Genomic DNA, 26,566 nt, shown 5'->3' on the forward strand with positions numbered 1-26,566 from the left:
TCTTTAGTTACATCAAAGAACTGTGTAAGTAATAGCCAAACTGCACAACCCAGCAGTTGTGTGGCTTTATCTTACTAATACATCCTTTTCATTTTATTAAAATATCAGTAATAACAATAATAGTAATAACAACAACAACAATAATAATAATAAAGTTTCTTTATACCTGGCTCCAAGACACACCAGCATCTGAAACTTGCCATCCTTCCCAATGTTTCTAGGGGTGTTGTTGATAGCAGTGATAAAGCGACAGAAATTCCTGGCCCTTGTCTGCCAGTTCTCTTCTGGGACCATTTCATTCTGCTCAAGGGTCTCATAGTATGTTTGTGCTTTTTCTTAAAAGAATGGTGGGAGATAATGAAGTTTCATCAGTGCATATTGCAGTCCTAAAATACCTGAAATATCATTCTCCTGTGCTTGGAATAAAATAATTAGGCACTATGACCTTCAATTTAGATGATTAAATTTAATACCACCTCAGTATAATGCTTTCCCCATAAGCATGCTTACAAATCCATAACGTTATCTGATGCCCATATATTGCCCATTGGCAAATCAGCATGATTTCTGCGTCATAGAGGGGACAGTTAAAGTTGAAAGACCTAGATACAAAGCTCATCCGTGAATGATTATGTCTAGGCATTGTTTTTTTCTGTTTGATTCAGTCCTGTGTTCCCCGTGCCTAAAACTGGGATTCCACTTCCTTCCCTGAGAATAGTGCTAAAGAGATTCTAGTATCTACTGAATTTTGAGATGCTACAGTAAAACGATGGTATAAGGAGATGATGCCGAGATGCCTCCAAGACGTATGCTGTTCACATCAGCTGAGACACAGTGGCAATGAAAAGGCACACGGATGGATATATTTCAAAGACACAAGCAGGCTCTGGTATGTCTTCCTCCCACTTACCTAAAAAGTCCCAAATAAAGACATTTTTGAAGAGTCTCGGTGATTTAAATCCATGCTGAAACACTTGCTCAAGAGCTGAAACAAGTCCACTTTCTCCACACAGCAACAGCGTCAGACTGCCCCTCTGCCAAGCACACACAGAAAGCACACACACTTATTATCTCAGTTTGGAAGCTTGGGACACAAAAGTGGCTCATGCATCTATTACTGAAACCAGTTTTTAAATAAACAGATGCCCCAAGTTACAGTCTACTGTCAAACAGTGGCTCCAGACAGGATGGCCCGGTTCTCACAAGTCCTGAGCATTCAAGAATTTGTTGACCTCTCTAAGAACAAGGCTGAAGAAAGCAGTCTCAGGGCCCCATCGTCATCAAATGAAGCCACAAAAAGACCAAGATAAAGATCATGAGCACGTTTTACCTATAATAACAACCACTGTACAGAAAATTAAGAAAGTATTTTCCTCTTTTACTAAGTAATAAAGATCACAGGTCCATTGTAGCAGGTGCCTCAGACTGTTTGCTTATCAACCAAAACAACATTTAATGCAATTTTTAAACCTCAGAAAAAACCCAAATTCTTCTTTAGAACACGATAGTAAATTCTATTTTGCAAAACCAGTGCATGACCGCTTGAGATTATTGTGTAAATGCGATCATCAACCAGAATTATACTGTATATGAATTTGCCATGCTATACTGAACTGAGAAAAGATAGGTGCAGAAGGAATGGGAGGACCTATTTGTAAAAAATTAATTACTTTCAAGAGATATCCATACAGGAGCCAGCACTGCTTTACACCATCCTGCTCACAAGGGCTGGATTTTGATGCTTTGACAGAGGCATGCTGCTTATGTTTGTTTCAGGAAATAACTGCTGTGTCAGTTAAGATGATTACATGTGTAACATAGAAGTGTACCAGAGTCTTTGAGAGGCACTTCCGCTTCACTTGCAGGGGGGTGGGGGTGGGTGTTTGGGTGAGGGTCTTTTGTTTCTTTTGGTTTTTTAAAGTGGCCCATGGGTTTCCATGTTTTAAGTAGCAAAGATAATGCAAAACAGGCATAAAAAAACCTACCCAGTACTCAATGTAGATGTAAAATGTCAGTTATTCCAGAACAAACTAAACAGGAGGCAACACTCTTGACAGTGGTACAGGTAGAATCCTCGGCAGAATTTGACTAATAACACAATTTCCAATAACAGAATGTTAACATTTAAATTAACAGAATGCTTCATTTAGCAGCAAAACTGAGGTACTTGAAGAGGTACTATTCCAGTGTAGTCTCAGTATCTCGTTTTTGCTCCACTTGAAGAATTTTCAAAGAGATGGTTGTTCATTCAGTTTAGTTATTTCTGTTATATATTCTACAACGCTTACTAATAAGAGTTTTAAAACAGGAGTGCCACTACACAGACAACACAACTCCTCACCTCCTTCTCTGGCTTGTGGAAATGCTTGACAATACCATTGACAGCCTCACCAATAGCTTCTTGTATCTGCCCAGTATTTAACTCTGCAAAATAGAAAAATATATCCAGTCACTCTGTAACAGCTTTAGAAATTGTACCTGTGCATGAGGGATAAGGCATACACATGTTAGTGAAAAGGTGCTAGACTGTGGGTAATAGAAATCCAATTCTACTTTTATTTACTGTGGAGGAGGTACAAATGGAGATCGTTTGTTTTTATATCAAAGTTAACACTGTGATGTTTCAACACAACAACAGGTGGAAAGGCTTTTTACATATTATGTGCATTTTCAGACCAGGGCCCAAACCTAAGAAAAGGAGACATGCTTTGATTAGGACTACCAAATCTGGGCATCCTGGAAATACTTCTGGTGATAGTTTCACTGTAAACCCAAGCATGCTTAGGAGCAAAATAGCCACCTACTTTATCAGGAATAACAGAACCCCAGAACAGTGATCTCGGAAAACTAAAGTCCATGAATAGAAACCACTAGCAAGCTTTTTCATCCATGAAGGACAGACAGAGACAGGACAGCAAATTTCTACGTTCCTCCATAGCATCCATTCCACAGATGAAGGACAAGAATTACAGAAAATACCAAGCTAAGTACTGGACCAGGAGTCCAGAGACATCTTCCTTCCATCCTTGGAGACTTTCAAAAACCTGAGTAGATAGAACAGGTTGCTCAGGATTGTAACTTGGAAGTTAGCTGGACTTTGAGCAGGGGGTTGGGCTAGGTGAGTTTCACAGGTCCTCTCCAAGCTACAGTTCTAAAATACAAGAAAACCTACAGTTCCGTTGGCAAGCAGCTCTCCTCAGGTGATGATGCAGAACAGTTCAAGACAAAATGTCCCCTACCACTCACTTGGCTTATTGTTTGGCGATATAGTGACAAATCTTCTGATCATGCTTGGTGACTGCTGCAAAGGAGGGGTTCGGCACTGCCGCTCATCAACCTCGGTGTGGGAAGTCAGCAACTCTCCCACCAGGATCCTCTCTAAGCTGCCATCATCCATTCCCTTTCCAAGCCACCTTCCACAGGGAAACCTAAGAACAAAAAGGAGATATTTGGATCAAGTCCTTCAACCCAGATTAAATTCCATGCCAAAGACTTTCAACTGCAATTGCATAAAACCCAAATTCTGCTAGTATAGCTGTTAGAAATACTTCATTCATCTAGCAACAAATAAACAAAGCCTTGGTTTTGCCTTTTGCCAGCAGAGGGAGCAAAAGTAAAACAGCTTTTCAGTTCCAGGTTTGTGCTAAATGTCGCACTAGATGATCCGCAAAGCAAACAGTGGCGGATTTTGTCTTGTGTCCTATATGTAGCACATGATTTCAGGGCTGCAGAGGAAAAAGAGGTAGAAGGGGAAAACCCACTACGCACTATAGATGGGTAGAGAAATACACCTATGCTTTCACTGAATACGTTACATAGCAGGCCAGCCACAAAAAAAACCTGAAACATATACTTAAATGCCAAAATACCAATACATCCATTGAAATTGGGGTATTAAATCAGACACTAGAAAGCACATGTGCTCACTTGCTCATTATCACTTTCTATGAACCAATGGTGATGTCAGTTTAATCAGCTTAATCAGAAAACTGAACAGTATCCAAAAATAGAATCTTGCCTCTTCATTTAATTACAAACAAATTGGCATGGAGAACTGAGTGGACTTACCCATCAGTTTGTCATCAACACGAGCCTGACAGTTTCTCTAAACAAAGGAAAGGGCATCAAACTACGCTGTACCTAACACAAATAAAGTCTTACTTTAAATCTCATTCCTTTACTTTCACTATGCAAACACAGCTTTCTAACACTCATAAGCCCTTGTGTTCCAGCTTGTGTCCAAAGGTCTCTCTATAACACCTAGAGCACTCAGCCTTAATATAAAATACCACGCATATTTGGTAAGCGGCAAGCTCTAACTTGCTATTTCTTCCTTGGGCTCAAGGCAGATTATTTTTAAGATGCGTAACAGTCAACTCATCTTCTCCACCAATGTTTGGAGGCCAGGCATGAGCATCTGCAAACCGAAAACTCTGTTTAATTTTGTAAGAGTCACGACTTGTTTAATGCTAGAAGCCGAATGACCTTTCTATGCCTTCAGGTAGTGGCAGCTGTAGAGTTCCAGGAGATAAGACCTTTCTAATCAAACAAGCCCTACTGTGCCAGCCCCCTGCAGAAATTCTACTTACCCAATGTGAAATGTCAGGATGATACTTACTTGTAAGTATGCCCTGTTATTTCATTTCTGACCATAACATATTCCACTAGCCACTTGGCATACAGCCCTGAATTATCATGTCCTATTTGCACTGTTGTCAGTTTTCCCAGGTTCTGGCACTGCAAATGAAACAAAAGAGTTTATCAGAGTAAACTGAAAGAGAGCAGTATGTTGGAGGAGTAAACTGTTAGAGAGCATGCTCAGACAGGGAATCAGAAACGTGCTTCTCCTTTGCTGACTGCATGATTGATTCTGGGCTTTTTTGGGGTAGGTTGCTCTATTTGGTTTTGTTTGTTTGCTTTGTTAAATACCATTTTGATCAGCAGAGAGTACATCAGTTGAACTAGATTTTTCAATTAAATTTTACCCAATGCGCACACACACACAAAAATCAGAACAGAATCATTTCCTTGTTTCCAACAGAAGAGGATATGACACCTCCCACCATTACAGCACAAAGTTGTAATATAAAGACAGTCTTGTCCATCCTTGCATTAAGGATTTGTCAATCATTTTGCTCTGCATGTTATTAAATATAGATTAAATTTGCTATGTACAGGCACAGGAAGTATTTGCGACTAACCACATAGACTGAAGATACGAAATGTATGGCAAGGTGGTACAGCAAGGGAAGAATTTAAAACTGAACAAACAGAACATCCAAAGCATTTTTTGTATCAAGCAATACAAACCTCAAAAGTCATTTCTAATATATTCCTGGGAATCTGCAGGACTCCTGTTTCACCCAGTTCTCCCGAGATACAGATCCAAGGATTGGCTGTAAACATTGAGCCACCAAGTTTCTTGCTAGGAACAATCAATATATGGTATGGTATCACTGCAAACACAAGAAGAAATAACACTTCAAAAAATGAAGAAGGATAATTATGTAACCTCTTTAATGAAGAGAGGGGGGAAAAGGTAAGTCATAAAATAATACTGCAGTACCATGAAATGTTAAAACAACATCAGAGCTGCTATTTAATCATGCTAACATTTGCACACTAAGCACCGATTGACAACCAGGAAGCGCACACATAGCAGTCATTAAGAAGCAGAGCTGATAGCAAAATGCGGTCAGATGAAAAAAGAAATATGGACGGAATAATGCCTTCATATAATAATTTTTCATTTACCAGCCTCAAAACATGTCATGAAGATGGTTATTTGTTCCCAGCTTAGAGACAAGGAAGTAAAGACAGAGCATTCATGTATCCAGGACTACATTGTAGCTCAGCATGCAACTCAATGCTCAACTCCTAACTGCCTGCTTTTGTGTGTGCATGTATGCACACTACACAACTAACACCAATTCCCATTCAATTACTAACTGAAGCCTTTGTTTGCAAGGCTTGCTTGCAGCAGCATTCACTGCTGTGGTTGAACAAATTCAGTGAAAATACATTACAATGTTGCAAGTTTCTCTATACCACGTTGCTCTTAGTTATGCTAACTGTAAGAGTTCCTGATTTTAAAAAGAACAAACAACTTTTTTCCCCTCTAACTGCCACCACACACATGCTCAACCCTGGTTTACTAGTGACTAATTCATCATAGTATCACCTGAGTTACAGCCCCTTCTCCGACTCAGGAGGCACGTGCTCTTGAGGAAATGCATGTGCTCTTCAATTGCCTAGCATCTCATGCACAGCCTCCTATTAACTAAGCTTTTATAACAAAATCCAATTATCTGAATGGTCATTGTGTTTCCTGGCGATCTGCCCTTCTTTTATAGTGCATAAATGGATTATAGTCAGGGCTTTTCAGCTGAGATGTTTAATAACATTTCTCTCTCAATGCCTCCTCAGCTGTCAGTGCCCTCAAGAAAGCATTTGGTGGTTAGATTTTCTTAAAAGCTTGATGCTCGTAGCATTTAAGAATGAATTAAAATGTTTCCCTTTTTATTTTCTGTGCTGATAGTCTTAAAGTAAGTGACAATTTAACTGCATCCAGCACACCAGATTTTACTATTGTCCAGAACGTGCCCACAAGAAGACCAAAAACTATTTTGCTTAGATGTCTGCTTGCTTTGTCTTTCATACACACAAATATGGATCATAACATACCATCAAGAGTAGCTCCTACCATGGGGCCAGAGAGGTCCTTTCACACAACCCCACCCCCAATTTTATAAGCCTTGCTGAAGTCTTTCCTTATCCTGCCTCACTAGCGAGGTCCTGTGGCAGCAGGCACACAAATGCATGAGAACTCTAAAACACTTAAGCATCAACAACAACAGGCTAAAAGTTTCTCTAGGGCATCTTTAAAAAAAAAAAAAAGCAAGAAAAAAAGGAAGAAAAGAAAAAAGTACTTCTATGTGTCGCAGAGTTCTGATGCAGCCCTCAATGGGCATTTCATTGTTATCCCAAACTCAGAGACAGGCGTGCAGCAAAGTAGGCTGAGCACAAAAAGGGGAAAGTTTTTTGTTTTCTTTTTAATTCCTAGCGTGTGTGAAGTTAATATTGACAGTGAACAATCCATACTGTTCTTGTTTAGCATGACGCAAACAAGCCCACCGCAAAGTTTTCTGTTGAGAACTCTCCCCCAACTAAAAGGATTAAAGCTGCCTGTATTTTACCACGTTAGAAACAAAAGCCTTTAGTGACACAGAGCGAGCCACTAGTGCCCACCAGAGAGGATCACAGAAAGAGTGATACAGCACACACAGATGGATACCAGGAAGAAAGCAGAACAATTACATTAAGGCATGTTGGTCAGAGATGTTTAGAATTTTGGATAAGGCCTCAACCAAATCTGGAAATCAGAGTTCCAGGGAAAGCAAATACTTACAGATCGTTGTGAAAACATTGGTAAAGCAAAAGTAATCAACAGCATTGAATGACAGGAGATGATATAAGAATTGTTCTTTCTCATCATCACAGCGGAGGAATGCATAACGCTTGTAGAGTTTTCTGACAAAGCAAAACAAATAATCTGTCATAGTAACAAGATGCTTTCAGTGAAATGTTTTCTATTATGCATATTTATTAGGTAAACTATAAAGAATATGCAAGTGATTACAAATGACAAGTGATACTGGTAGAGCCAACAGTACTTAACGCGCCAAGATATGTCAACACTCTGCAAGTCTGAAGTCTCCCAAGTGCATCAGTCCCAATACTTCACACTATTTTCCACTCCTCAAAAGCAAGGTTTGGGGTGGTCTAAGGGTCTTCTCCGACCCAAAAACACCCCAAAAGATGGAACAAGGACTTTTGTACTTTCTTGGAAAAAATTCTCTGACTTCTTTTGCCCATGTAAAGAGAGTCCTCGTAAGTTACTGCCGAGCAGACAGTGCTGTGGGAGAGTCCTCCAGCACCTGACATAAGACAGTTAGAAGACTGTTTTCAAAGGACACTAGGGCAAACACTGGGGCTATCTGCTTGTATTAGGCTATAGGTGATAACCCAGGGCCCACAACAACCCGCACATTAAGCTAGGGAATAGCTTAATTAATAGCTTAATTAATAGCTCCTGACATAACCAAAATCATAAGCATGCAAAAGTGGCCTAAAGTCCTACTGCTCCCTTTTACTGGGTTGCAAACTCTTCACTAGGACTACAAGTCCGCACAGAACTGCAACTCCTTTTAAGAGGAAATATCAAGAGATGTAGCTCAGTAGCCTTCTCTCACTAGTGGAGACACTAACGCCTATGCAGAAGAATGCACTGTAAACAGAAACAATCTTATATACTTACTGAAATTACTACAAGTCATTAGAGAATTTAACACTGCAAGGCTTGCTACTGAGAAACCCTGAAAAGAATTTACAACCTCAACCTTTTCAAGTGCAAATTTTGACGGGAAAATACTCTTCAAGTTACTCACTTGTATGTAGCAATCACCACTATTTTTGTTAATTATGCAGCCAATAAATAACACCAGTGTTGGTGAATAATCATAAAGGAGGAGCATGCCACGATGCATCAAAATCCAACTGACGCTAGAGGAATATTCAAAACATCATGAATGCATGAATTGGGTGTTAGAAATGCTGACACAGCCATAGACAGGTTGTTCCTGCCAGCAGGGCATCCTGACAATTCACCTCAATTTCAGATATCAATTACAAAAAAGTAAGCAAGTTGCTCACAAGCCAGAAACTTGCAAAACAAATCAATGATGATTAGCACACACACATATTCTCACTTACATAACACTAGAGATTGACAGGAAACGTTCGGTGGAAATAAAGATACTGCGCCTTAAATCAACATAACCTACCTGCAGCCACAAGAGTAGCAAACCACAAAGGTCTCACGGGTGACCGTGTCCATGCTTCACTTGAACAATCTGAACCACATGTTTAGACAGCCTGTCCACAAGGGTATGTGCTGTCCTGCCTTTTCAAAGCGTAAGATTTCTCAGTTTACTTGTGCACATAAAGGTCTCAGGGGAGTGAAGCTATGTGACTTCCTTCTGTTCCCTAACTCTAGTCCCTTTGCAGACTAGAAAGAAACCAAACATGTTTCAATTTTCTCGTATTTTTTAGCAAATGCCAAGGGTTAATTAAAATGTCTAACAGTTGCTTCAAAAAAGAACAACACAAAATCATGTTATCTGTAAAATGGCAGAAGTCACACAATTACTTTTAGTACCTCACTGAACTTGGCACTGCTTCCTCTAAAAACAACAAAGAGCGCACTTTAAATCCATGCTGCCTAGAACACCCTTCTTTAAGTAGGATATCTAAATATGCAGCACAAAGCGCACAAGATTACAAAGAACTGATGTCATTCCTATGCAAGTCACTCCTTTGCTTGTCGCTTTCATTTTAAACTTTTTTTTTGCTGCTGTCTCACTCTATTCTAGAGAATCAGAATCTGTCTGATAGACGAACAGCGCATTGGCCAGTATTAAGAGAGTTGGGTTTTTTACTACTTTTTTTTTTGGGGGAGTGGGGGGGGAGGAGGGGGAAGGGAAGTGGAGGAATGTGGTGGTGTGTGGAAAGTCCTCTCACAGCACTTGTTCTGCATGGGACAAGCACTGATAAATTTAACCTGATCTGGACTGTTGACTTCACTGGGGAGGCCTAACCTTAATTTAGAGATACAGGTAGATTTATTAGCTGCCCTCATTCTGTCCTTCAGCTTTTCCTTGCTCGCTGTTGGAAGGCCACAGCTTCATCAGAAAGTCCACATAATTCAATACAAGGCAAATCTCAACTAATTAGCAGTTGGGGATCGGGGGAGTTGGGGGAGGGAAGACATTTCTTGGAAGGTGGTGCGAGTGGGAGGAGCGGAAAGGAAGAGTAGACAGCATAGGTTAAGCTGTCTCCAGAAAGAAGTCTTCCATTAAAGCTAATGATGATTACTAGGGCCCATACAGGACAACCTTTAAATTTCCACACAGTAAACAGTATATCCAACCTTATCAGCAATACATTTTTTTCTGCACAGGTTACACTAACTAAACCTCAAATTGTTACTTCTAAACCAATTAGTATTAAATATGGCCTGTACTCTGATTTGTGCAACTATTTACAAAAGAATTATTTATGTTTACAAAGATAACATAATGTATATGTGCTCTGGACTTCACCAAGTAAATAGGTCCTTGTCCCGAGCATTTCTCCTTTTGTCCTTTAAGATGCGTACTTACAAGAAGCAATAGCACAGAGTACTTTTGACAGAGTTTAAGCCAGCAGTATTTGGAACTCTCTCCAGGTTCAAGTCTTCAATTTTCATTCACATCCCTCTCCCCCCATACTTCATATACTTCTCCCATTTCCTTCCTATAGTACAATTACTCTTTAAATAGTGTTCTGGGTCTCAATGGTTGGGTCTTTTCATAATTTTTTTATGACTTCATATACAAGGAATTGAAAGTCACGTATTTTGAAATGTTTAGTGGATCATAATAGCAGACATTTGACTAGTACGAAAGCAATTCACCTCATGTTGTTAAGCAGGCTATAAATGCAAAACCTTTATTGTGTAGGAGAGGACAAACAAAGCTGAGACGCTGTCAGTTTGATCTAGAGACGTGGACAATCATGCTCTGAAAGATTTAGAAGATGGAAGATTTCAAAAGATTACCAGATCTCATCTTGGGCTTATTGCGCCAAAATGAGATGCAAGAACTGATCATCACAGCCTTTCTAGTCACCTTCAAGGTACTGCATGTACACCATTCATCTGCTCTCTTAAACCACACCAGAAGCTGATTTTATCTACATTATTTTACATGGCACTGAAAGGAGTTAAATCTCTCAGATTTGGAGACAGAAGTGAGAAGCTAAGGAACAGTCACTTTGAGTCACTAACAAGAACCACAGAAGCACATCTGGATGTGCCTTTACTCTCTTCATATCATGACAGAACTGCATAGAAGGACCTAACCTGCACTTTGTCATGCACTGCAAAAACACACAAACAGTCCAACGAAAACAAAATATCCCACAGTTACAGAAAGGGGGCCAAGATAAAAAGCTTGACTTAGCAATGTAGTGGCGTTTGGACTTACACCCCGTTTTATTTAATTCCTAGTAATTTTTGACGATTTCACCTTGAAGTCACAGACAGTCTACACTGACCGAACTGATTCTGTATCTAAAGAACCCCAGCATTGAATCATAATTCCCGAATAGCTCATACACAGATACAGAGACACACTTGGAAGGCTAGTTTGTTCTATTCCTTTTGCACGCTGCTAAGCAGATGGAAGAATAGGCAATTCTGGGTTTTTGAAGTCAACAACTAAACAGGCTTAATTTTAAAAGCTTTGCCCAAGATAAACCATCTTACTTTGTGAGTTCATGATCTGAAAGCAGCTGTTTTAGATGCCTAGAGAGCAACTTCTTTTCCATAGAGAGACGAACCCAGGCTCTGGCCTTGCCAACATCTGTTTTGATCTCACTAATGTTCTGGATATGCCTGAAAAGAAAAAAAAGAAAGAAAAAGACACTGCCCAGTATTTTCAAAGCATGACAGTTCTTTTTAACTAAGCTAGGCTGAAGAAGGAATTTTGCCAAGAATGCAAAATATTAGGCAAACTACTGGAAAAAGAGGCATGACCACCATAATATTCAGCAGTATCTAAATTCCTTGCATATCTAGCTGAAAAAGAATAAGAGCCTGAGAAGGAAATATCTGCAATGCAGTGCCCTATTTACAAAATTCTAAACCAGGCCCATTGCCTCATATGATTTAAGAATCATTCTGGACCTTATCACTGCAATATTTATGGCTGAGTGCTTTGGAAAATTAAATACTGTCTTTGCATGCTCAGTAGTAGCTTTTCTTGCATACAAGACACATATTACATATTTTGAAAGGACAAGCATGTCCCTTGAAAATCCTCAATTCACTCCTCCCCACTGAAAAAATTAGATGTTGGTAAGGACAAAGGAAGAAAGAAAAATCCTTTCAAAATTAATTTAGAAGTTCTGTATATTGTTTTTTGATGTACTGAGAACAGGACATTGAGCAGAAGTTATAGTTTTATTCACACTACAGTACTCAGTGTTAGATAAACCCATTCTTTAGATCAAACAACTTCTGTAAACTACTTTCTTCACTGAGAAGCAAGAATGAGCTCAGAGCTACGCAACCAATTTGGCAATGACTGGGAAAATACATATGCTACACTCACATCTCTGTGGAAATAAAATAATACAGAATACTTACAAAAAGATGACAACTGTGTTGGGGTATTTCTATAAGCTAATAGCTGTGACAATATAAAATCTGCTTAGTATGAAATGTTTTTGTAAAGGTCAATGAAAAGGTTGCATTATATACTTTAAAACAGTTCAGCAGGTTCCTTCCCCACATCCCCCTCCTGATGTAGGAAACACAGACTTTTCTGTATGGTACACATTATACACAGAAACAAGTATGCAAATCTCACGGGTTTTCGGTGTTGGTTTTAATAGTTTAAACTCACCTCATATCCTGGATGAGAGAGATTCTAAGAGGTGACATGGCTGGACTGGTATCAGACTTTCTCCTTTCTGAATCAAGAAGTATTCCTAGATTCAGAAGAACAGAATTTCCTGTTAATAGAAATCCATTTAAAGATTTTAAAATCAATATAAAAAAGGTGAATTAATGCCAACTTGCACTCTCGTGTTATTGGTGACTCACTGCTTTGTAAAGATACTGTGGCATATTTCCACTTCAAATGACATCAAAATCTAATGTGCTACACAGATGATTATGCAGATCAACACACACTGAGCATTAACACATTAATGAGCTTCGATTCAGCTGAAATTGGTATGACATCAAATGGCTTAAGACATACACTAATCAAGTATTATTTTCTAAAGACTACCTACTACTTCTTTCTACATAGTAAAACTGACTGGCACTGTTGACACCAGAAAAACATGTTTTACTCGGTACACCACACATCATATGCTTAACTAATGTATCACTTTGCACACTCCTGTAACACCACTACTTTTTAAATTAGCACATTTTGGGGTTTTTTAAGCAATATTGTTACTCTTATCTTTCAAATTCCACTCTAGAATCAAGTTGTATATTAAATACAGTCCCTGCCCTCAGTTCTAACTTAGAAAGCATAAAACAGATTGTAACTTCAGTCTGATATGCAAAAACACTATGGACAAAGTGACATTCACGAGACCTTAATACTTTCCAAGTCTTCATTTTTTGATTGCTTACAGGACCTTGTGCATGTTAGTAATGCTCAGCTCTGCCTAGAGCAACTTTAGAAAAAAAAAAAGAGGCACACACCGCCTCCCCCAAACCCATTGTTCTCTCCAAAATTACACCCTATGCCCCCATCTGACACAAGTAGTAGTGTTTAAAAATTACATTAATAACTTCAGAAACAGATTATCAGTGGATCTTATGTGCAATATTACTTTTACTGCAACACTTGATATAACAAAAATTAAAATATGATTCTTCAGTGTTTTTTGTATTTTTTAAATGTCTTTTTCTTTTAAACAATAAACCTACTGTTCAGTTGTTTTTCAAGAGAGAATGTAAAACTTCAGGATGTACAGCATAATTTTACATGCTTATACTTGTTTTCCACCTCCATCCATAACATAATAGGCTTTGCCAGTCATGCAGTGATTATATGTCATATGGAGGATGGTATATCAGAGTAATACATTTTAAAGCCTATCTTTGAAACATCAGATATTTCTGGTATCTGACTACTGCAGTAGCCAGATACCAGACCCAAACAAGTGGGCTCAATCCAAACAAGTTTATTGTTCACAAAATATATTGAGACAATACACCAGGTGCATATTAATTCTGTGGTGGATAGAATACTACATTGAGTGAAGGATATTTCCAAGGAAACAATCTCTGCATGGTGCAAATCTGCAGGCAGCTCTTACTCATAGTTTTTTATCATCTTCTTCCAGCGGAAGCCAATCCTACCTGAGGTACTGAAGCTGCCTGATGTAGTTTTTCTCTGTCTGTTTTCTAAGTAGTGTAACAGATGAGACCACAAAGCAGATTTTCCCTAAAATAAAAAAAAAAATATTAGTTAAAGAAATCACTATCAGCTGAATTTAAAAAAAAAAAAAGTTTAAATCATCATTGAAAGTATCAGCCATAACAAAAACTTCCTTTAAGTATGTTTCTCCCTATAAAGTCATTGGTAAAAAACAAAAATGAGACACAAGTTGGAGGTGCTCGGGAGCTGTAAAGAGGTTGAGAAAGAAAAGCAAGAGTCAAACTACCAGGATCTAATGATTCTGGTAACAGTAAAAAGTTAATTGAACTTCATTTCTCATACTTCATTAACATGACAAGAAAACATTTAAAGGCTTGTAAAACACTATGTGCGAGTAGAGTTCTAAGTCTGAGGCCGTAACTTGTACTACGTGTCTTTCCCTCCCTGCCTCTCCAGCGGTGAAATGACATGAGATACAGAGCCAGCCTGAGTAAATCACCTCGTACCTACACCAAGTCTTGTTCTCTTCAGGGTAATTCAGGGCTATAGGTGCACGCTGTAAATTTTCAGAACCTCAAAAGATCCCCCTCAATTTCATCAAGCAAAGGATTTGGATAATCACAAACACAGTAAGAAAAGACAACCCAAAACACAAGCAGGACAATGAAAGCTTATCAGCAAGAATACTCCAGCTCTACACATTATAAAACCAACTTAAAAGTTAAAATTTGGGATGTAGTATTTAGGCCAAGATAAATCTGTCAAATTATGTTAAAAGGTGCACCTTGCTCATTATGTTGCTTTCTTAAACCTCTGGTGGCTTAAAGCAGAGTGTGAGGAAATCTTTCACTGGCAAACTAAAAAGATTCTTGGATTCATCCTAAAATATTCTGCATGATAAATCAAAAGCTTGCAAAGCCACAGAAAGGCAGCAGTAATTGAACAGGGGTTTTCCAGCACATTAATTGGAATTACTTACAGAGGAAATTAATTAGTATTACTTATCATCTTCCTAAATTATTACATTAATTTGAAATCCCAGTAAAGCTTTAGCAATTCTGCATTTCAGAAAAGCAGTCATATTATAAAGCCATATTTTTATTTACAACTTTGTTCAGAAAGAAACCATGACTGTAAAGCAACAGTTGTCAATTCAGCACTATCAATGTAATCTAAAATCATGTAAGTGCCTTCCTGGAGGTGCAGTAATTATGGTTCAACTCCAAAATATTTTTTTTTAAAACTATCTTTAAAAATCTCTAAACACTTCAATCCTATAGCTCACTACAATTGATGTAAAGAGCTAACAACCATGAGGGATTATTCCAGAAATGGCATGCCTCCAGAAGATAAAGCCTAGAGTGTCTGTAACATCTGTGTTGAGAGAAATCTATTAAAAATATGCATTCGGTGGTGAAGATATAAAAAAATCCAGAGAAGCTCAATGCCTCATGTGTGTACCTGACAGATCCAACTTGGAAAGCCAAAATTTCAAGTCTTATAAAAACATAAAAAGAGAGCATGAAAAATATCAACCAGGGAACAGTTACATCCAAAATGGCATTTCTCTCAATAAATACACACATGCACACACAGTCTAGCGTTCAGCAACTCGCTGCCACGGCAAGGAGAACTGCAACAGATCACAAAAGCAGCAAACAAAGGGTCCTGCAGCAAATAGATGTCAACAATCATGATGAATGTAAGAACTCATGCAGTATCTATCTGCTCACTTCCTTTACCATCATGTTACTCTCCTTTAACCTCACCAAATAGCAATGACGATGCAAGCTCTATCTACAAGGGAAAAGACAGACAGCCTAAGGAAAGGAGTGGGATAGAGAACGGGCAAGGGAATAACAAAGGCTTTTTGAAAGTTCAGACTGCTTCAGTCATTAGACCCTACGTCCGACAGCTCTCCTGCATTGCTCTGGGCAAAGGAAGGTGTGGATTCATTTTGCACATGGAAGAATCAGTAGGTAGCTAATGTAGGACTATCAAGGTTCATCAGCAGGGAAGAGGTAAAAGCAGGGATTGGTGGAAGGAAAGCCACCCTCATTACTATGGTCAATTAAGAAAGAAGAGTCTTCCTTGGCTCATTATTGAAAAATAAAATAAAATCGATGTACAAAACAGTAGGCTTCTGCATATTTAATAAAGGCCAGAGCACACAGCGAATGGGTGGCACTTTTTTTTTTTTTAAACTGTGGATCATAATATAAGATGCACTGCACTTCCTCCATCAGGCCTCTATTGTATTCCACCACTCTATTTATTCCACCATTCAGCACTGTTTGCCAACATCTGCAATCAATCCAAAGCATTAACCTTATGTAGGGTTGGCCGTCTGGTGGTCTGAAAGGCCCAAATCTGAGTTGAAGCAGAGTATACTGATGCTCTGTCTTCTAAGACGAAAGCAGTACAGCTTCTATCCTAAGTGATATACAAGAGGGAAGGGAGAGAATCACATGATAAATCTTCACATAGAGAACTGCTATACAGTTTGAAGGAGAGCAGATTTAAACACTGGTGCTTGGGTGCTGGGAACAGAGATACCGAATTACAGTTGTCTGGATTATGTACATTTATTCTGCGCATTCTTTTAAAAAAAGTTAGAATCCTCACTGTCCTTGCTATTCCTTTGTACAAAGGAGAAGGAAAGGATAAAGGCCTTCCAAACTCCATCTAGTCCCGCAAGTGACTCAGAAGAGAACAACACAACAAACAATTATTAATTTCATACGAAAAACATCATCTCTAACTAGTCATCTTGTAAACGTCACTTAACTATCCCTACATCATTCAGGAAGAACCAAAATAGCAAGGGTTTTACTCTTAAAAACTGAATTATCCTTCATGAAAACAAATTCCCCATATCACATCCCGCTGACAGCACCTTTAGCATACACTGCCTTACAGCCTATGTAACTTCAATAATGAAAGTATTAAGAGCACAGAAAGAGTTTTATTTACCATCCTATTAAAAAAACCACCAAAACCCACAAACCAAACCAAACAAAAACCCCAGGTTAAACGGAAAGAAAGTCTTCCAAGAAGCCATCTGTGGAACACATCTACATGTGCACTTGTACAGGCCCCAGAGCAAAAAGTGGAGACAGAGGAGGGGGCAGTAACTGACGTAAAGGCTGGGGGGAGGACACAAGTATTTTACCACGTCTATATACACACAAAAAGGTATCCTCTGAAAGCGGAGAGAGGAAGAGCATAACTTGACTTAAGGAAAGTGCGCGCTGCAACACACCGGAATATTTGTTCCTCACCTGTTTGACCTGCAGACCGTGGCTCCATATCCTTTCTAAGAGGTCACACAGACTGGCTATCAGGGTATTCTCTTCTACACCTGTGATATTCACTTCACCATGACCTAGCTCCACAGCTTCTCGACCCATTTTTTCAACCAACATCCTCTTGGTCTCAAAAAGGACAAGGCAAAAGAGAGTTAATTCTTTCCGCGGGAACTTCCAAGATCCCTTACACTTTTTAAATAACCAGCAAGGAAGCACACGATAGCAAAGATGTGACAGAATAACTGGGTATATGCAGTATTTCTGAAGTTAGTGCAAGACTGCGTTTCTTTTATCCCCATTTTTCAAGCCGTGGCAGCAGCAGTGTTGATCACTTCACAGCCTCTTCCCTCTCTCTAACAAGGGGCTTGCAAACGGGCACAAGAGCCTCCACAGAGTAGCCCCAAAGGGAACAGCAGGCCCCTCGTGGACAAGCTGGAGGCCCAGCAGCAAGGTGGGCTTGGGCGTTCCTGAGGCCTGGGAGCAGAGCTCTGTGTCCACCTCCTCCCAGGAGAGGTGAACGGGCACAAGTGCTTCCAAGAAGCAGGGGGATACGTCACTCCTGCCAGACCCCGTTCTGTCAGAAGGGTATTTGCGTTTAAACCAAACCCAGTCTGGAGCGCATCTCTTGAGCTTCCCCAGTGAGCCACTACTCCTAAATAGTGTACAATTTCATACTGGTCGACAAAGCTCGCACCAACTCTTAAAGTACAGTCTCCCAGTCACAACATATTCATCATGTATCTACCCGGGGGGAAAAATGATTAGGGAATCACTTCTGCTCATCTCAATTTTTCATCTTTGTTGCTATTCTAGAGTAGCTCTCAAATGAGCAATACTCCCTCAGGCACCTATGCGCAGACTTAGTTGAGATGAAGAGCTAAGTTAGTCTTTAGCTTCTCCCCCTCCTCACCTCCCCTGGTAATTTCTCTCTCGGCTAACGGCAGGCTTACTACATTCCCTAGAGTTGCACTCCCACAGTGAAGGAGTCAAGTCTACCTTCAAGGATTTTCACTGTCCTATGCCTCTATTGAGTGAAGGGTGTTATTTGGACAGTTTCATACACACAGAAAACTAAAGTGAAATCAGAAGTAGATGCATTTTTCGGTTTTACGAAAAGTTGTATACAATTGCTATATTGCCTCCACTGACTTAAGGCAAGAATGTGTCTATTTGATAATTATTCTCTTTACTGTGTTAGTATAAACACTAACATTTAATTCAGATGAATATATTGTCAAATATATACTGGTAAAGCATGTCCACAAACTAATGCCAAACTTCTTCATTAAGTGCTTGAAAACTTATGTTTCAGAAGTTTGTCAACCCCCTTCCTTTAGTTATGAGAAAAGCTCCTGCATTTTCACCATAACCTCCTCTTTTGGAATATTCACTCTTGTTGAAATAGTATAGTGTCATTAGTGATAACTGAAATAAGCTATAATAGACATGGGCAGCAGGATGATAAAGACCCACCAGAATATTCAATCTCTTTCTAACATTTTACATTCTCTACCATAAATCTGCTTGATAAAGTTTTCACTCCTTGCAGAATTTCTAAATATGTTATCTCTTCATGAATTTCTCACTACCGTGCAAAAATCTTTATATGGATAAAGCAGAAAGAGATAGTGGAAGAGGGGGGAGGTTCAAGTATATCGGCCAAGAAATGGTCCATAAAGGATGGATATGAGGTGCAAGAGAACAGAAATATTCTCTGTATTACCTTATTTCTGCATTCCTTCAACAAGCCTTCTACAAACTTCCAGTTTGTTTGTGCAATTACCGATGGAGAGAGGTTAGACAATTTGGGCTGCCGAATAGTGCTGCCTAGATTCCTGGCTTCTTGGATATACTTCTGTATTGGGGGAGAAAATTGAAAAATACAGATAAAAGTGCAAATGAGACTACTTTGCCAACAGAAAAGGATAAACTTATCTTTATAACCCACCCCTATGCAATGAGGAGAAAGGATCCGATCCCTTTCAGAAAAGGCCCCTTTTCATACCCAGAATTATACTGGGCTGAGACACTTAAGGTATTATTTCATTTGAGGTCAAATCCCCATTTACGTTGTCTATCTCATATTAGAACACACATTGCTGAATAACAAAAACACAATACAAACTGCCAAGGATATTCAGATGCATAGAGATTCAATTACTCCTTCCACCCCTGAGAATTGTCTTGTTATTTTTTCATATAAAATGAAAGTTTGTAATAATTACCCAATAAGACCACGACTATTCAAATGGCAGACTGGTCTACATGGGATCTGCAAGAAAACTTTGCCTGGAGCTTGACAAGGTCTGAGATCTGTGCTATGCCCTGCATTCCTGCAGATCTCCTGTTTCTTACCCACCCGCCCAGTCTTTCAGGAAGCAGCTGCAAAATGCTACTAACAGCTCTCAGCTATGAACCATCTGCATTTCTGAGCAAAATAATTTCCTGAGCTCACTGTACTAGAAAGAGCTTTTCTGCTCCTGTTACTGCCATCAAGGAGTTGCCATTGTTTTCACCTCAGAGACAAGAATAATTTGACAAATGTTTTGAAAGACAGGTGATCACAGATTGGTTGGGGCACAGCTAACTGTGAATAAGTGATAAAGAGAAAGTCCTGTACAGGCACTGACAGAATATTCACGATTAGTATATATTTCAGATTACTGCTATACAGGTAGGTAACTTCTCTAGCTTACACTGAAATAATGACCAACTGAAAATTTAGTGAATAGACAGATTTATCAAACATGATATGACCTTTGCAAAGAGGAAAAACCACATCTTCTCCATCAGCCTTGCACTAAAAGCTATGATATATACATTTAATTATGCATCTTTATCCAGAACTATGATTACAGTCATATTGTGCATTGGACATACCAGATAACGCTCTGACACAGATTTTATAGAGGGCATGAAGGGCCAATCATGCTGGTCCCAGTCTAAACATAACTGCAACTGAAGCTCTGACATGGAAAACTCCAGGTGCTGGCAGGACAAGTTGGTAGCCAAAAAGCCAAGCAGACCATGTAAAGCAAAAGTGGTAAGCACACATGAAGTAATAAAAGCAAGCATGCAAAACAGAAAAGGAAAAGAGTGAAGACATAACACAATGCAGAACTCCCAAGCATTCAACATAAAAATAAATTCATAAGTAATGAAGCTGAAAGGAAAAAAGAAAAGATGGTGTTCAATCATTGGATTGGTGTAAACTCTGCCCTCCACTAGGCACAAATATTTGCAAGTTAAAAGCCACTAAGTCTCAATTCCACAGATCTTTGTTGGCTGCCTCAAAGCTTCAATTTGTCTAAAACTCGCAACACTGCACTTCGAAACCACTGCCTCCTGCTCAGCCTGATCCCCAGTGTTCATCTCGGAAGGGTTCCCTCCCCATTCCTGCAGACTTATAGGAAAGTCTCTGGTTCACCTGGGAGAGGGGTCAATGTCCAACCAGTAGTAGGTAACCAACAAGGTACAGCATAAAACCCTAAAACACCAGCACAGGTTAATCTGGCAGTTGGTACCCTCACCTAAGCACGTATTTGTAATTTTTATTCCTCAGAAATTATTTGCCTCGTGTGACAGAACAACTCCTATAGGATAATCAACATGTGAAGAGTCAGTGAAAAAAACAAAACAAACAAAAAACCCCAGAGACTAGAGGTAGATTTTTGCCTTTGTAATTACTAATTGAAATCTCAGAAGTTTACATGTGCTAAACATCATAACTATTAAAAGCAATAACGAGGTTACAAATCAACCATTCTTCACTTCTGTTACTTGTAAGTGAAAAGTACTTTAGCGTTATCTGAGCATATGGAACATGTCAAAGCCAGAAACTACTCGTAGCTTTTTTTATTAGGTAGACATTCTTCTATTACATAGTTATGGATGACATAGATGACACTATACTTCAATAAAATTTTAACAAACCAATGAGAAAATTCTGGAAATTAGTACACTGGAAAGGCAATTAAACTCATCACTACCATAAATGAATGAACTGGACAGACAAAGATATTTGATTTTGACAACACTATCCTAACAGACACAAGACTACTTCAAAATCCCAAATTAAGCCTTCCTGAAGATATTTAACAAGGCAAGAGAATATTGTCTTCAATGAACAACATAAATTTAAACAAAAGTAAAGCTCTGAGGTTACCAAACAAAAAAATGAATTCTGATATTTTAAACCAGATTATTCTTGGAATTACCCGTAAATCAACAGCCGGTGTAACAGTTTGCAGTCTGTATCATATGAATCAGAAACTGTACTGTAATTCGTTCACATCACCCAGATCTTTCAAAATCCCTTCACCACAAAGAATAACTGTGTCAGCTGTAATAGCACTGGTGAGAGAAGTTATCAGTTCAGAAGGTGGGTAAATCAGCATCACACTGCGCTGTGTAAAAAACAGGCAGACACAAACCTGACCGTATGGGTGGGGTTCACATTCCCACATTAGCATGAGGTTGTGCATCAATTTGCCACCTTAAGACTTCTTTTATGGTCTACAGAAGAAAAACAGGCAACTCCAAAAGGCAATGCTTCTGATTTTAGGATGAAATTAATCACACTCTGGAGGTGGTTATCCTTCCTCCATCAAATATACAAAGGAAGCACAGGGTGACTAAGTTAGAGACGGGAAATAGATGGCTAAAAATTGTTAAGATTAATTCCTCCCTTCCCCCTGACCCCGCCTCCTTTTTTTTAAAAAACAAAACAAAACAAAACAAAACAAACTTTAAAGCATGTGATGACATTTTCAGGGAACTCGCCTATACATCGGATGAAATAATTTTGTCCTCAGAGAGGGTAAAAATGGCGTAACTTTTAGAATAAGCAAACTAAGTATTTTTGGTCTTGCTAAGGACGAGGAACCTCATTTGTATTAAATACAAATACGGGAGAGCAGAGACGGCAAGAAACTGCCTAGACATTTTATAAAGGTTACAGAGCATTATTCAGGCAATTAGGGGGGAAAAAAAAAATCAGATCTCTATAGTTGAACAGTTTTCACCTCTCTCTGATCATTGTCAAGACGCAGGTGCTCTGTGTGTTGCTTCTGTCTGTCCTTCCGCCTCCACTGTGCGGGAGCATTTCTCTTTGTCCACCTACAGATGGAGGAATATTATTAAGCAAACATCAAGAGTTAAGTGAAGCGGAGCAGCAATGGAGGAAATAAGTTTCTATCTTATTGTATATTGAACATGTCGACATCCATTACATCAGACAAAGCGCAGCTGCAAATACACACAAAGAATTTCTGTAGAAGAATCCGACATTGGGCAGCCAAAGGATTTCAGAAAATTAGATCACATACACTTGCTTTGTATTTTTCCATTCTTTTATGATATCCAGTTACAATTTACACCTTTTTGCTCTTCCTTCAAAGTTTTTATAAGAAGATATCCTAAAATATTTGCTAGCTCTTAACTGAGATCCCATAAGGAGATTTGCTTTTATATTGACAGTAATTATGAGTAACTCAAAGTACATCAACTATAACCTCAAACATAATAAGGCTTTCTCAAGTCAATTTGCTTCTGGAAGTCCGGATTTAAAAAAAGAAAAAAAGAAAAAAAAAAAAGAACAAAACAAGAGACAAAAAAACCCCACCACACACAACCCACCCACATCACCTGATTTGTTCTCACTTTAAAAAAAAAGATACTGAATTTGCTTTCTAGTATCTCTGCTTTAGTACCATTCTATAGATCTCGCCAAGATCCAGCACCTGTTGTCCTAGTTTACTCACTTGTTGCTTGCTGGTCCAGTGGATAAAACATCAGACTGAAGCTTGGGAAAAAATCCAAGCTCGTATTTCCCTTGTCCAATTTTCATGTCCAGCAAGTGTGGGTGGACTGCAGTGTGATCTATTTTTGCTAGCCTTAATTCAATAGATTTCTCTGAAATAGCAAGAAAGTTAATTTTTTTAAAGGTGTCTTAATCAGACATGTATCTATAATCATATATCCTCAACTAAAAGCAGATCTCAAATTTGAGAGAGGAGGTGGAAGTTTCTTACTGACCCCAACAGGTACACTAGTGCAAGAGTTCATTAAATATCAAAGAACTGACACCAAAAGGAGAAGAATGCTTATCTTCTTAAGCTCAAACATTTTTCACACAAAGCACGCAGGAAAATAGCTGAGTTCAATTAAACTTTACATGAATTTCATCTCACATCTCAGCTTCCTATGTAACATTTATTTCCCCACTTAAGCTTTACACCTCAGCTTTTTTGGTGGTTTTTTTTTTTGAGGTTTCAAAGCATGAATCATTACTTAACTTTAACCTCATGTCTACAGCAAACAGCACTGACTAATTGTATTTTCTTAAGTGTCAAGAAAGTGGCTTATTACTCTTACCAGCCTCATCAATGGTTGTGCACTTTTGATACATAGATGTGCGCAGAGTTGGTGTCCTAACATTTAGCAGCCGAATTTTATCCACTCTAGAATCAAATACTCTCAAAATAGGGTCTTTATCGTCTTCATCATGGCACATAATCTTATTGTCAATAAAAGATGCAAACATTTGGGTCTCCAGGAATCTCGAGAGGAAAGGCAAGTAAGGTTCAGGCTGGTCGGACAAGAAAGATGCCTAAAAGACAAGAAGAGATAAGAGTGTTTGGGATTCTGCAGAGAAAGACATATCCACCAAAAGCACCAATTTTTCTAATTAAGGATGTATTAGAGCGCTTTGGTGCCACTTAAAGCCTAGTTTTACTACACACACCAATTCTATCTCCGAAACAGGCAGTCTATATGAAATCTTCAGTTTCATGACAATCACCTATTATACAGCACAATAATTATTAAACTCTGATTTTAGCATTTCCTTAATTTTCTAAAAATTTCAACAGAATCCCAGCAAACCACAGCAATAGTACCGCAGGTGTGGATATTATGTACTTCTGGCCTGGCTCAAAGCTCATAAAGTTGATGACAATCTTTTCATACAATTTGATGGGAATCAGATTAGCGTTTTAGCAGGCAGTGCTGCAACATAATCTTCACCCACGTGAACTACCCTGCTGACAAATATCTGATCTCCAATAAAGAAGACAGTAGTAAAATTTGAAGAACTGCGTCTTGTATTTCCCTAGAAAAGAGCTAGGGATATATTTGGTACATGTGTAAGTAAGTGTTGTGTGGGGTCATGCTTTATCCATTAACATATTCAGCAATTCCTCTGATAAAAAAAAAAAATTCCTTAGTAATATTTAACCTTAATGTAGAGGTTAGTCATAAAGTGAGGCTTTCTAAGCTGTTTTTCTACAGCAAGCTGTATTCTTCTACAGTATCCTTAAGAGAGTATCTTTATCTCTCTAAGTGTGTATATATTTTTCACACAATATACAAGATGTGACTTTTTTGGGAACACTGAAATTTAGGGAAGAAATTACAACTTTGACAGTACTGTTTCCCATTTTATGGCCCAATAAACAAAGTCTTAGATTTGAATACTGTTTTACTTTTCACATTGACATATCTTCTTATTACAACTTACTTTATCAAAGTTTTGCATCTGTTCCCTGTTTGTAAACCAAGATTCCTTGTCCTGACTGGGTTGAATGACAAAGACTTCATAATCTGCAAACATTTGCGTAAAGCGGTTGGCAAAAACTTCACGGATTTGAATGTTCAGCTGGTAAATCTTGAATTCTTCTTCATCACACTGAATTTTAAGATCCTTTTTGCTACTGGTCTCCTCTCGCACCTCCAACTAAGAAAGTAAGAGAACACAAAAAAAATTTGTATTGTTGCTTTGTCAGGTATTCTAGGTATACAAGACCTTAATCTGCCATTCAGCTGCTACTCCTCAAGTCAACATTCCAATAAAAAAAATTGCTTACAATTTCAAGCACCATAATAAAACAGCAACATCAAAAAAGGAAGAAGGAAACCTCTGTCTATAAAAGTTCTAATTTTGATAATAAACCATAACCTACTTTAGTAGAGGTTGCACTAGATACGCATTAGATTAAAAAAGGATAGATAACAACCATATATATACCCACGTATGCCATGTAGTTAATTTACTTCCTTTTACCCTTTAGTCACCTGCATAGGCTTTTTAGGGTTTTTTTACTACCCCTGCATATTAGGCAAATACATATTTCTGTCTGGTGTAATACAAGTCCAGGTTCAGTACTATTACAGTTCAATACACACCAGCTTTCAAATGAGCACAGAACCACACAATAAAAAGAAGCTGTGCCTGTAACTTTAACGTAACTCCCTAGCAGCAGAATGTACAATTCATCACTACACAGCCCAGAGTAATCTTTAATGAAATAAAATGCATTTTCAGTTAACATGTGGGCTAAGATTTATGGAAACAGCAATATGAGATTCAGATACTCAATTCATATTAGTTTTGATTGGAATTGGGGGGGAGGAGAGGAGAATCAAAGCCACAAGCATTTATGCACTATTTTGAATACACATTTGCTACCCCTGCCTTTGTTAATTATTGTAAGAGGTGCTGCCGCACATAATTAGACATAATATCTAGAGCTTACAACATCTGTCCCACGCTTCTTAAAGCGCCTTGGTTATAGCAGTCCAAGGCAAGCTATAAATAGCATCCTACAGCCGTGCTCTCTGCTAGAGAGAGCTCTGCTATTCAGTCACTTCTTCTAACTGCATCCCATAAGTAGCGCTTGGCATCTATATATTCTCTATTAATTGGGTATTTGGTAGTAAGCAGGTTTTTTAAATTCTTTAAGTATTTGAGAAAATTTTGACAGTTATAACCTACACACCCCTCTCATCACAAAAAAGGTTAGTAAAATGGGACTTTAACTACTATGGAAGAGAGCACAGAGTAGATAAGGCCTAAATGTGCAAAAACTTACAAGAAATTAAAAAAAGACCTGTACTTCTCCCATCACTTCCCAATCCATTCAGCAAAAGAACAAAAGCCTCTTACCAATTTTCCCCCGAACGAGAAGAAAACAATGCAAAAGGAAAACCTGAGCAGAGGAACACAGCTGATTTGAGCATCTAACCCTGTCTAGCAACCAAATGCTGCTTCTTGTAACCCCCTGCCGCTCCCTCCCCACAAAATGGCTCTCCTCCCCACCCTACTGTGGGTCACACAGTTTCTGTCGCTGTTTGGCCCCACCTGTAGCCCAAGTTACAGTCACACAAGTAGGAATCAGACTCAGCAATGAAGAACTGGTCAAGATAATTTAAACATGCAAGAAATAAAACCTTTGCTGAGAAAAATCTTCATTC

The 26,566-nt window shown here is 38.7% G+C and overlaps 1 protein-coding gene across 5 annotated transcripts in view; it reads right to left on the reverse strand.

Moving 5' to 3' along the window:
• Positions 1 to 26,566, reverse strand: part of DENND5A (DENN domain containing 5A) — a 70,733-nt gene that overhangs the window by 4,536 nt on the left and 39,631 nt on the right. Inside the window, exons 7-23 of one of the 5 annotated variants that reach the window (XM_075163124.1) lie at positions 24,834 to 25,049; positions 23,690 to 23,924; positions 23,077 to 23,227; positions 22,339 to 22,432; positions 19,038 to 19,169; positions 17,288 to 17,440; positions 16,335 to 16,439; positions 13,988 to 14,072; positions 12,507 to 12,591; positions 11,366 to 11,494; positions 7,409 to 7,530; positions 5,311 to 5,456; positions 4,619 to 4,737; positions 3,247 to 3,428; positions 2,342 to 2,424; positions 911 to 1,034; positions 167 to 335 (exon numbers count right to left, since the gene is read on the reverse strand). In XM_075163124.1, the coding sequence (XP_075019225.1) occupies positions 167 to 335; positions 911 to 1,034; positions 2,342 to 2,424; positions 3,247 to 3,428; positions 4,619 to 4,737; positions 5,311 to 5,456; positions 7,409 to 7,530; positions 11,366 to 11,494; positions 12,507 to 12,591; positions 13,988 to 14,072; positions 16,335 to 16,439; positions 17,288 to 17,440; positions 19,038 to 19,169; positions 22,339 to 22,432; positions 23,077 to 23,227; positions 23,690 to 23,924; positions 24,834 to 25,049 (2,330 nt within the window). Of the gene's footprint in view, positions 1 to 166; positions 336 to 910; positions 1,035 to 2,341; positions 2,425 to 3,246; positions 3,429 to 4,618; positions 4,738 to 5,310; positions 5,457 to 7,408; positions 7,531 to 11,365; positions 11,495 to 12,506; positions 12,592 to 13,987; positions 14,073 to 16,334; positions 16,440 to 17,287; positions 17,441 to 19,037; positions 19,170 to 20,850; positions 20,908 to 22,338; positions 22,433 to 23,076; positions 23,228 to 23,689; positions 23,925 to 24,833; positions 25,050 to 26,566 lie in introns of those variants that run through there. The other 4 variants (XM_075163125.1, XM_075163126.1, XR_012675740.1 and 1 more) reach the window with 4 other exon arrangements.

Source organism: Calonectris borealis, chromosome 14 (genome assembly GCF_964195595.1).
Source record: "Calonectris borealis chromosome 14, bCalBor7.hap1.2, whole genome shotgun sequence".
Taxonomy (NCBI): domain Eukaryota; kingdom Metazoa; phylum Chordata; class Aves; order Procellariiformes; family Procellariidae; genus Calonectris; species Calonectris borealis.